Source organism: Cryptomeria japonica, chromosome 10, assembly GCF_030272615.1.
Source record: "Cryptomeria japonica chromosome 10, Sugi_1.0, whole genome shotgun sequence".
NCBI lineage: Eukaryota > Viridiplantae > Streptophyta > Pinopsida > Cupressales > Cupressaceae > Cryptomeria > Cryptomeria japonica.
This window is the reverse complement of record NC_081414.1, coordinates 468,035,411-468,047,363: the sequence shown is the minus strand read 5'-3', so window position 1 is coordinate 468,047,363 and position 11,953 is coordinate 468,035,411. Positions and strand designations below refer to the sequence as shown.

Below are 11,953 nucleotides of genomic sequence, written 5' to 3'. Positions count from 1 at the left end.
CTCTCTATATCTCCTTATATATTTATAGATCTACTTCTATCTTTCTATATATATGTTAGCTTATCTCTCTCTCCTGCTCCCCCTCTCTTTATATCTCCTTATATCTTTCTCTAGCACTTTATCTCATCATTCATCTCTCTCTATCTTTATCTATGTCCCTCTATGTCTCTATCTCTCTATATATTCGAGTCCCTCTTCCTCGCTCACTCTATCTTCCTCTTTCCTCCTCCATCTTTAGACATTTATCCCTATCACTTTTCCATTGAGACCTTTGTTGCCTAAACAACATCATTTTCCAAATGGCCTACTAATCAACCTCATGTGTTGCACAAATGTATGAAAAAAATAAACTAAAATTTTCTCTAATTATACTTCTACACCTCTTTAGCGTACCCATTGCATATTAAAGTGCAATTCCTAGTTTTTAAATGCTTTTCTCCATTTCGAAGACTCTAAAATTTATTACGAGACATATTAAATTCTACTTTCTCACTCTCCCAATATAAAATTTAATGATCATCAAGAACCCACCCACTCTCTCTACTTTCTCTCTATCTCTCCATTTTTATCTCTTCCTTTAACTCTCTCTATTTTTCTATCTATTGCTCTCCCTCTTTCTCTCCCCTGTATCTTCCTCTCTACTTTTATCTACTTTAAACTAACCACATAGAACCTAAATGCTAAATGCTAAATGCTTTGCGTCTCTTCTCCTTTCACATTTTGAAATATTTTGAATCGAGTGTGTTACATTGAAAATAGCTTGTAAAGGTTTGGAGTAGCTATTTTACAGTCATTTAAAGATTTATATTATCACTCATCTCCAGCATATGGAATACCTTTGCTTTTGTGGAGAGAGAAATAAATAACCTGGTATTCTTACCTGGATGCGCCTTCGTTTACAGGAAAAGGGGAAGGGAAGTGAGGGAAGGGAGAGGTGAAGATTTAGCACAGGATATGGGTGTTGTTCGTCTGAGGCTGGCGAGGTTTGGATGTGCTAATCGGCCCTTCTATCGCGTGGTGGCCGCTGACAGCAGGGCTAAACGCGATGGAAAACATCTTGAGATTTTGGGCTATTACAATCCTCTCCCAGGTTTTTCTCATTCTCCTCGTTTTCCTTTCTTTTTCTTATTTCTCTCTCCTTACCCCCTCATGATGATGGCGACGGTTATGAGCAGTGAAGGACGGAGGGAAGCGCATGGGTATTAATTTTGAAAGAACCAAGTAAGATTTATTGATCCTTATCCTCAAGATTCATGCTTTTTTTTGTCCTTTACTATAATTCTTCTCAATGCGTTGTGCTATACTTGTATACCGGGAAAACATTATTGGGAACTCTAAACCTTAAGCATCTTGAACATTAGATTTATGTGAGATTTTTGTTATGGATTCGAGTTTTTTGTATGGTCGGCATTGAGATCTTTTGTGTTCATTTATGATGAGCTCCATTTTGAATAAGTCAGTTGCTCCAGGGAAGTAGTGTTTGCATACAAGTCTGAACAGAACAATATGTATAACTGCACATGAAATACGGTTTGATGAAGATTGGTTGAAAACTATACAATTGCATCACTATGAAACATTCTATCTTACGGATAAACTTTAAAACCTAATGCTATAGAACAACCATACAGATACTCATTTTTATTGCTGACCATTCCCTAGTTACATTCATATGTTGCTCATATTTGGGTCCTACCACCTGCTTGATCCCGAGTTGGTTCATCAATACTTAATTTCTGCGCTGGCGTTGGAGTTGAATAGAATTCTCTATCTGATTGCTGTGGTTTCTCAGATGAATACAAAAATTTGGATACAAAATGTGGTTTTACTTTCTCCATGTCTAGCTTATTTGGCTAGCCTCTTATCTAAACTTTTTTCATCAATCATACAGAGTAGTGTGAAATCACAGTTACCAGGCAGAGTTTTGGTCCAATAGTAAGCAACCTCGCACATACAGGTTGTAATGCTTCGTTGCAGTGTTTGTACTAGTTTATAGGACCAGGGGAGGCTGATGCAGGGAAGGCAATTCTTTTCCTAGATTTCGGGGACAGTAGGGGGATGCCCTATAAACATGCTCAACCACGATTTGTACAAAATATACACAGTTAAATACTGAATTGGGAACACAAAAAAAAATTGCTAATTCAATTGTCAAATTATAAGTGTTAATGATAAATCAAAATGCTTTATATCACATTATTATTACTCAAAGTTGAGTACAAATGAAAAGTATCAATGGAATTCAATTACTCCAGAAAAACAAAAGAAAAAAAAAATTATTTTTCATCTTGTGCAACATAAAGCAAACTTTATTTTTCTGTTTTTTCAAATCAGGATGTGTTGGTCTATGGATGGCAATCCTTGAGGGGCTGAGGGGAGGCACCTCTGGTGTGTTCCCTGTTGCAATACAGGGTGGTCAACCATAGAGCCCTCACCAAAAAGCCCAAATTAAGGCCTTTGAAGCCACATGGAAATCCTTGGTGCATGGCATGTTTCCGCCACCTCCTTTCTTGGAAAAGTAAATTGGAACGATGCACATGATAAATGATGAGAACAGAAAAATGATGAATGTGACCTAGCATTATTGGCAGTGAGATAGCATTTTATTATTCCCCCCCCATAAAGGATTAGAGTTTTTTTGGTTTTGAGTGTTTTTGTTTTGTTGTTATTGCACGTTTAAATTTTAGAGTGATGGGGTATGTCTTGGCATCCCTTGGATGTGAGGGATGGCAGGTCATCTCCATAAGGTCTCCAAAAAATGGGGATGCGCTGGGAGACATTCCCCACTTTGGGGAGATATCTTGGAGATGTCTCTGGAAAATTATACTTTTTGGGACAGAGAGCAGATTCTCTGTCCCTGTTTTACTGTGCCCAAAATGTTCCGTCCCTGAAACGCTGCAAAAGCCCTGGGGACATGTCCCTGTGGTACATTGCATATTTGGGCTACATGTGCATTGACTGTGACATCAATCCCAATGACCCTTTAAAGCAGATTATAAATCTTACTTTTGACTTGTTTAATTTATATCCTTTGACCTTGTTGAAATTTTCTCAGAAAGTCCAATGAAACTTTTCTATCAAAAGACTTAGTGATTCTTCCATATGAATGCATTAGCAGGCCTCAAATTTGAGCTCTGTTGGATCACATTTCAAGGTAAATATAACAGGTGTGCACAATCTATCAGGGCAAAGAATTTTCATAGAAATTGTTGTAGGGATGCTCACCATGCAATGTATCTCTTGGTTTTCCTTGATTTGAGAGTCTGAGACCCATTCGAGCTTGTTAGTTACCCATAATTTTTTAATCAAAGAGCTATATATTAAGTAGAACAATTAATATATCAATTCCCAATTTTTCATTTATCTGAAGTTGACTGTTTGAATCAATAAAGGTTTTTCTCCACTTCGTGAAGGTCATCACTTCTGGTTTTCTGGCAATCCTTTGGGATTGTGCTTCAGATAGTGATTTTGTTCAGCATTCAAGATATTCTATCTTTACTTCATCCATTTGTTCATAAAGGAGCCTGTTGCTATTAATTGACAAGCTGCTGGCCAACTTCTATTTGCATTAATTGCTTATAATTTTTGCATTATCTTTTTCCTTAGATTCCTCCTCCAGAATGGTATCCTGGTGTCATGGTCTGAAAAGCAATTGAATTTAAATGCTTGTGATGGCTGAATGGACATTTTGATTTATGATTCATATCATTCAATGATGCCTTTTGTTGATGCTTATTTAGTAACTGACTTTCATTCGAAATCTGTAATAATTAACCCATCATTACTTTTGGTACTGTAGTAGATCATATAATGAAACATGCTAGTTTGTGTAATGCCCTGCCATGTAACCGACGGGACATTACCTAAGAAACATGGAATAATTTTTTTTTGAAATAATAGGATTAGATTCTATCACAACTTTAGTGGCAATAGTGCACTCAAAGACAACTTTAAACACTACCTTAATGCAATAATGCACACAAGGACATCTCACGACACCACATCACAATGCAATGTCACACATGCAGAATACTTTCAATTGCAAAACCACCCTTGAAACATAAGGCATACTCTTGTTTTAGAAAAGTGACATTTCACTAGGTTTTAGGTAGAACAGAAGGAAAAAACGGTCGGCACAAGCTAGTTGAATGATGTAAAAATTATTTGACCACATCAACGGGCTAGAAATATCCCTAGTTACTTTAGCTACGAAGGATTTACCTATGGTGAACAAGGCCGCCCAAACAGGGTGCAGGACCGCCTTTGTCTTATTAGGGCCACCCAATGAAAGTTAAACAATTTTCAAATTTTGCTAGCTATGATAGGGCCACCCAAATAGGGCGCAAGGTCACCCCTTTGGTTACAGGGCCACCCTAATAAACTTAAGAAAAGTTTTGACAATTTCTGGGTGGTTTTTGGGCAAGCAGGGCCCTCTAGATGCAATATTAGTTTGCCCAAACACATAGGAATGAAAAGATAGGTTCATTTTAAGCCCCAAATGAAATATTCCTGCACTTTTTTAATCATTTTTGCATAAGCTTGAAATCTATTTATAATCTTGTGCTTAGCTCCACCACTGAGTCATGTAAACATGATTATATCGACTATCATTTCGTTTGGTTACAAGCCATCTCAAGGAGAGGTCCAATATGAAAATATCACAATTTGCTTTTAAATTGAACTAACTTTAATACATAAAGTAAAGAGAAGGTGAATCCATTGCTACATTTGATCCTTGAGTCTCCGGTCCCCAATGATGGTTACCACACCACCCAACTATGTGGAACCTTTAGGTCCACTCCACCATGCGAGGAGATAAACACATGGTCCAAACACATACACTCACATAATACACAAGGGGAGAAATGTAATGTCCCCAAAATTGGACATTACATCGCTAGTATTCCTCAATTTTGTGAAGTCTTTAAAAGAGACAAAATTGAAATAATAAATCTGAGGATCTTACATGAAGAAGTTAGATGTATTATAAATTATGGGTAGACACTAATTGTGGCCATAAAGTATATGGAAAAGGTAATCTGCTTTTGTTATAATTCTTCCTGTTTGATAGTAAGTCAAGGAGGTGTTTTAGCACGTTGACAAGGGAAGGGCAATCAATCTATGGGAAGCATCGATTAGTAGCATCAGTGTGGGGAGACTCCACAACAAAGGATACCTTCGATAGAATCATCATAAAACACCAAGCAGCAAGACTATCGGATGACTAACCACAAACAGTGACATAGTGGCACTAACTGTAGCGACTTGGATAATTGCAAATAGTGGCGACTAAGAGGAGTCTGAGCAAATGAATACTTATCGGAAGAAAGCTCTGACTTGGCATACATGTGCTCAAAACCATGTACACATCACCAAATAAATGTTTGTTTGCTTATAACTAAGTATCACGGCATGTGAAGGACTGATAAGGAAGGTGTTTATCGAATATGTTACAGATTGATAGAGCCGAGACTATTGATTAGTCATAAGATAATGATTGGAATGAAGAATGATTGCATTAGAGATGCAAACTGAATATGGATTAGGATGCATAAGGGAAGGCATTGATTGATGCCAACCAATGACTAGTAACAACATGATTGGCAGCGATTATAATCAGAAGCAACCACTACTAAGGCGGATTGAATAAGATAACATATGCGCTAACCATAAGATAAAGATTGGTTAAGGATAATCGATAACTAAAATGGTGCGTTAACATAAGACATGTCTCTTGGCAGCGTAACTTATCAGTCCCACAAAGATATAAGAAGGCATTCACAATCATTCCGAGAGGCATTGTATAGGTGGCAGATAAAAGATTACGGCACTTGGTAGAAACCGGTTGCACATTGTTGACGTGTATTTTGTACAATGCCTAACACAGAATAAAATACCCAAGGGTACCTTATCCTCTCTTGAATAAAGCCTCTGATTGCTGAAGATATCGCGAAGAAGGATCAATCAGGGTGACTCCAAGGTTCTGTAATGTAGGGTCTCTACGTGTGGATAAGCACCAGTGGTCGTTGTGAATGCTGTTTCATCAAGGGGCCTTACGTTTCCGTTCAGGAACAAATTTTCCTAAAACTAACAAGTTCTCAAAAAGACCAAAAGGTAGGGTTTGCAAGAGATGAATCCTAATCTAATCCTAAGAATGACTCAATGTAGGCTAGACTTGGCAAGATTCGACCAATTTCAGTGTTGCCAAGGAATTACAACTCTACTGAGATTGATGCGATCTTCTAAGGTGATTATTGATTTTCAAATCATCAAGAATCATAGACACTACCATAAAGGTACATATCCATAATTCAATAATGATTGAAGGTTTAAGCAATCCAAATATTTCCAGTTGACCACACAAGGCGTCCTTACGATCAGTAAGAAGCTAGTGGTTTGGAATGTGAATCTCACCAAAGATCAAGCTCAACACTTAGTCCTTCAAATTTAAACACTACTTCGACTAAGAATGATTCAAGAAAGTAAACAACCATGAAGATAACCACGAGAATTGCAATAAAACACCATAACTTCAATATTTCATTGATCTCAAAGTCAACATAGACAACAATTGCTTGAAATTCTTTCTTCAACGCTCAATCTTGCTACAAAATAACTTTCTTCTCTTCAAAAGCTCTAATTCTAATTCTAATATCTCCTTTCTAATCACAAAATGAAAATGAATGAGGGTATATATAGCATCCTCAATTACAATGAACGGCCCAGATCAAAAGAAGATCAACAGCTGAGATTTTGACACCTAAACCCTAATTAGGGTTTATTACAAAAAGTTCCCCTTTTATTGAACAATATTAAATGCATAGCCATATATTCAATTGGCACAAAAATCTAGGAAACATAGACCAATGATAATTAAGGTGCCACATCATCTATAACAACCTCTCTTCTAGAACCTTGTTCCCTTTCCAATGCTCCTTCTTAGCGTATGCAGTGAATCTGGACACAATTCCTTCAATCTCAGCAATAGGAATCTCTGGAAGATTCCTCATTCGTTCCTCCAAGTGGATGACCTGATCGAAAGCCTTGAGAAGAGCTACGTCCCATCCAGGCTCGAGTTCTTTGATTTTCTCAATCAGGAGCATAGTGGCGAACATTTGATCTCTTTGCTCATCTGTGATAACATTCTCATCTTTGCAAAAGATGACCTTGACCTTCTCCTCCAACTCTTGAAGATTCACATCTGTCTCATCTTCAATCCTCCTGCCAAGAATAGAACATAACACCTCAAACACCTTGTCCTGAATCGGATGAATGACCTTCTCAACTTGATTGCATTTCGTACTAATGTCTTCGAAAAGAACTTCCTTCATCTGAAGTAGAGTTGACCACTGGAGTAAATTATGAGCTCCTCCATCCATTATCTTTTCTTGTGCTAAGATCTTCCTTGGTGTTTGCCTGATTACTTGCAGAACAGGAATGATAACATCTCTAGTGTGGGCAAAGGCGGCTACTGTTATCATTAGGTTATGAATGATCTCAAGGACCTGGATAGCTCGATGGGTAGTCTGCATCATTCTTGTTGCGAACTCAATAGCAACGGTATGGGATTTGTCAATCCAAGAGCTCATAAGCTGAACCAAGCTCTTAACTCTTTCTGCCTCGCCAACTAATTCAAGGGGAAGTGCTTGCACAGGAGATACTGTTGGATCCTGATGTCCCAAAGGCTGATTGAGATGGCTAAAGTAGCCTCTCCAAGCACCGACCTCTCGCTCAAGCTTTCTATTCTTTTCCATTTCTTCTCTAAGCTTGTCTTTAAGTGCCTCGAATGAATCAGTGGCCTCATCTAGTGTCTGCTCGGCTGTGAGTGGACCAAGCTCAAATGTTTCTACATCATACTCTTCTGCAAGGATTTCACCTTCATATTTGTCCACTACTGGTGTAGCTATCTGCAATTTCCTGGACCCTGTCTCATCTCTGATCATCTTGGACATTTTGGTGGCCTTCTTCCTTTCTGTTACTTCCTGAGAATTTCCAACAAGGCTTTCTAAATCAATTACATTATCTTCATCTTCGATCACAATCACCCTTGTTAGCCTCTCCTTTAACCAATCTGGAATGGCGGACCTTGTCTCTCTAACTTGTATTTCTTTAGGTACTGATCCCTCTTCTCGGAGAGGAGATGTCACTTCATCATCATTCTTGCCTTCATGCAGCTCATTGACTTGGGGAGATTGACTTGATGAACGTTGAGGTGCTGGCCTTTCTTCATGTTTATCATTCTGGACCATTGATTCCATAGATTCCTCAACTTCAAGTACCCTCTTCTCCTGTCCTTGACTTGTCCTTTTTTCATGTCGAGAAGATGTGCCAGATGAGTGATCTCGATGGGCCTCTTGCTTTTTCTTGGAGGGTTCCCTTTTCTCAGGTCTTTCTTTCCTCTTCGCACTTCTAGGATGAGGATTGCCTTCACTTACGCATCTAGGGTGAGGATTGTCTTCACTTGTGCTCTTAGGATGAGGGTTGCCTTCGCTTGTGCTTGCTCCTCCTTCCCCTGGCCTTTCCTCCAAAGCAAAAGTCATCGATATGTTCTGTTCTCTCAACTTTTGATGTTGTATATCCACCCATCTGCGAGTACAAGACAAAACTGGGGCCATCAAAGTTCTCAAGTCTGTAATCTCAGGCTCATTCCAATATATCTTCACTGTTTTGTCCTCTCGGTCATAAGATGATTGGAGATGTCTGCCACTGTCTTGGGCTTGATCGGCCACTCTGTAAACTTTGCATTTCCTGATGAGATCTAAAGGTAATCTGGAATGCATCTTTCTTTTCACCTCTAAATCACTTGAGAGATTCATCAGAAAGTCCTCTATCTGAAATTCGTGCTTGTACTTTCTACCAACTGTTTCTTCTATATATCCATAAGGATCAAAATTCTCTCTCAAGGCAAAGAATGAAAATGAATATAAGGCCAACTCTTTCTCTGCATCATCCAAGGCTAAAGCATTAGGACATACCTCAACTGAATTCCCTAGTATGATAGGCACAGGAATTCCATTTCCATGCCCGTGTCTGAATGCCTTTGCATATGCCGCCAACTGCCTAGTCACCTCAAGTAACACTATTCTGTCTGTCGGATATCTTGGCAACATATATGGAGGTGAAGGACACCCATGAACTCTAATATATGTAAACTTCTGGAATTGGATAAACCAAGCACCATACCTCTTCACAAGCTCCTGTGCATCTTGAGATATCCGGTTGTGGATCCCACCTTGCAATGTCCTAGTGATGTTCATCGTGAAGGTATCATTAACTACCTTGTAGTTACTTCCAGGTGGATGATGCAAATGAACATAAGATTCACAAACTCTGACTTCCCCCGGTCCTCTTCCGATCGCCCCTCTGTGAGGTAGTCCTGCATATTCAAAACTCCTGATCAAGGCATATATGATGTATGAACTCATGTGGAAGGACTTGGTAGCCTTCAGTCTTCTCAACTGTACGTCCAAGCAATGGCTAATAATTCTAGCCCAATGAATTGTTCCTTTCCCTTGAACTATCACTTGGATGAAGTAGAACATCCACTTCTCAAAATAGAAGGCTTGAGGAGCCCCTGTAACTCGATTGAGTAAAGTTATCAAATCTCTGTACTCCTCCTGGAAGTCGATCCTATGTGGCGTGTTTGGAATCTTGCTCAGGCGAGGACGACTTTTGAGTAACCAATTCTTATTGATGATGCTCAAGCAAGTGTCTAGATCATCTTCGTACATGGACCTAGCCCCTTCCAAGCTTTTGTAAATCATATCTTTACGTTCTGGCAGATGGAGAGCTTCACTGATAGCCTCTTCGGAAAGGTAAGCCAAAGTGTTTCCTTCCTTGGACATGATTGATCTTGATTGCGGGTCATAATGGCAGGCACACTCGATCATCAGCTCATGGCACTGAACTGCTGGAGGGAAGCCGGCCACCTTGATAATGCCACTTTCAATTATTCTCCTTGCGACAAGTGATGGCTTTCCAATGTAAGGGACCTCTTGAAACTTCTTCACACTGAAGTTTCCCAAGTTGGTATCTCCAATGTTGCTCCATTTTGACACGATCTTGGTCTCCAATTCTTCATTCCTTTGATCTTCCTTCATGAGGGCTGGACGACTGGTGGATGCTCCTGCCTTTGGGGTCGCCATCTTGACAACTACACAACATTTCATAATGAGTAATATACTTTGCAACGTAGAAATATAGATTGGATTTAAGTTTTAAATTTAGGAAACTTCATGATAAATCTTTGAATTATCATTTCCTAAATATGACTATGCAATTTGAAATTCAAAATTTCAAAATTTGAACAAGGGAGATCTCGCCATACCTCTTCTTGAGAACTAACTCTAAAAAAAGATGCAAAATTAAGAAATTCGCTAGGCAAAATGAAGATCGAAGTCTTCTAGCAAATGCGCCTCCTTTCAACAAAATGGTCTTCCTCACGAGCCTCAACTCCACCACCTTTGTCTTCAATGCCTTGAGGAAAATTCGCTCCACCTCTAGCCTCCAACAAAGTTCGCACTCCTTCTTAGACCAGATTTCGCACTCCTCCTTGCTTCTCCAAATCGCACTTGGATAGATGATTAAATGATGGATAAAAATGCTTCAAAACACCACAACTATATAGGCACTCATCATTGCAATTGCCCATAGGCCGACTTGGAAAATAGGCAAAAAAATAAAAATTAAATAAAAGAGGAGGCCGACTTTATAAAAAATATTAAAATAATGTCCCCAAGCGCTCTATTTTGAATTTAATTTAATAATAATTAATTTTAAATGCCTTTATCATTAAAAATTTCAATTTTTTAAAGGCTTAAATTAATTATTAAATGATATGCGCCCTTATTAAATGTCATTTTAATTTTTTAAATATTTTGGAGTTTAGCGAAATTGGCATTTAATGTGTCTTAGAGGACATTGGCGCCTAGGCATGGTAAAATATTGATTTGTAAGAACCTCGCCTTGGTCCCTGGGAGAGGGACAGGAGCACCCCTTCATTTTTGACCTTGTATTTCTTGCCTTTCACGTTCAAAGTTTCTTCTTGGACGTCCAAAATGGCACTCTTGCTTGGAACTTTGAGTTTAATTCGTGCGACCTTTGGAAGGAGCTTGCATTAAAACATTTTCGCCCTGGTCCCTTGGTGAGGGACAGGAGCGATCTTACCTTTTGTCCTTGGTCCTTGTCTTTTCCAATCGCCAATTCATGTTGCAGGGCAATCAATGATCTTCTTTGTTCGTTCTATGCATGTTTTGCTTGCTTTCTCAAGGCAAAATTGACCCTCTTAAGATTTTCGCCCTGGTCCTCCAGTGAAGGACAGGAGCGATTTTGCATTTGTGCTTAAGATAGTCAATTCTTGGAGTCAATTCCTTGTTCATCGTCCTTCGAAAGACATTTTTGACTTTGCATAATCTTGCTTTGGCGTGGTCTTGGAAGACAATGGTTGATTCTATAGAAATCGCCCTGGTCCTCCAGTGAAGGACAGGAGCGATTTTTGCATTATTGCACACATTCATGATCATATCAACTTCCAATAACCTTCAAGGCGAAAAACGTCATTGCTTATTCCATCTTGAGTGTTGGAAACGAAAGTGGCATTCTAAAATTAGGCATACTTGAAGATTTCGCTCTGGTACCTTGGTGAGGGACAGGAGCGCCCTAGCCAATTTTCATCAAGTTTTGTGGTTTTTGCAGCTTCGTTCTTCCTTGAAGCATTCCAAATATCATCGCCATCTTGTGCCTTGGCCTAGATTCGACCAAATTTGGAAGGGAAGACTTGATAATGTATTTTTCGCCTTGGTCCCTGGGTGAGGGACAGGAGCGCCTTGGCTATTATGAGCTTCACTTGTGTTTTGCAACCTTTCAAAATTATCTTCAACGGATTGATTACGCCTTCCTTCACTCATCTCAAACGTAAAACTTGCTTTTCCTTTGCCAAAAACTTGTCTCTTGA

General features: G+C 39.0%; 1 protein-coding gene across 4 annotated transcripts in view; it reads left to right on the top strand.

Moving 5' to 3' along the window:
• Positions 1-619: 619 nt before the first annotated feature.
• The window catches only part of LOC131063386 (small ribosomal subunit protein bS16m/bS16c), a 56,658-nt gene continuing 45,324 nt past the window's right edge, over positions 620-11,953 (top strand). The window contains exons 1-3 of one of the 4 annotated variants that reach the window (XM_057997189.2): positions 620-768; positions 903-1,090; positions 1,176-1,221. In XM_057997189.2, coding sequence (XP_057853172.1) covers positions 955-1,090; positions 1,176-1,221 — 182 coding nt within the window. In that variant the 5' untranslated portion in view covers positions 620-768; positions 903-954. Of the gene's footprint in view, positions 1,091-1,175; positions 1,222-11,953 lie in introns of all 4 variants that reach the window. The other 3 variants (XM_057997190.2, XM_059213293.1, XM_057997188.2) reach the window with 3 other exon arrangements.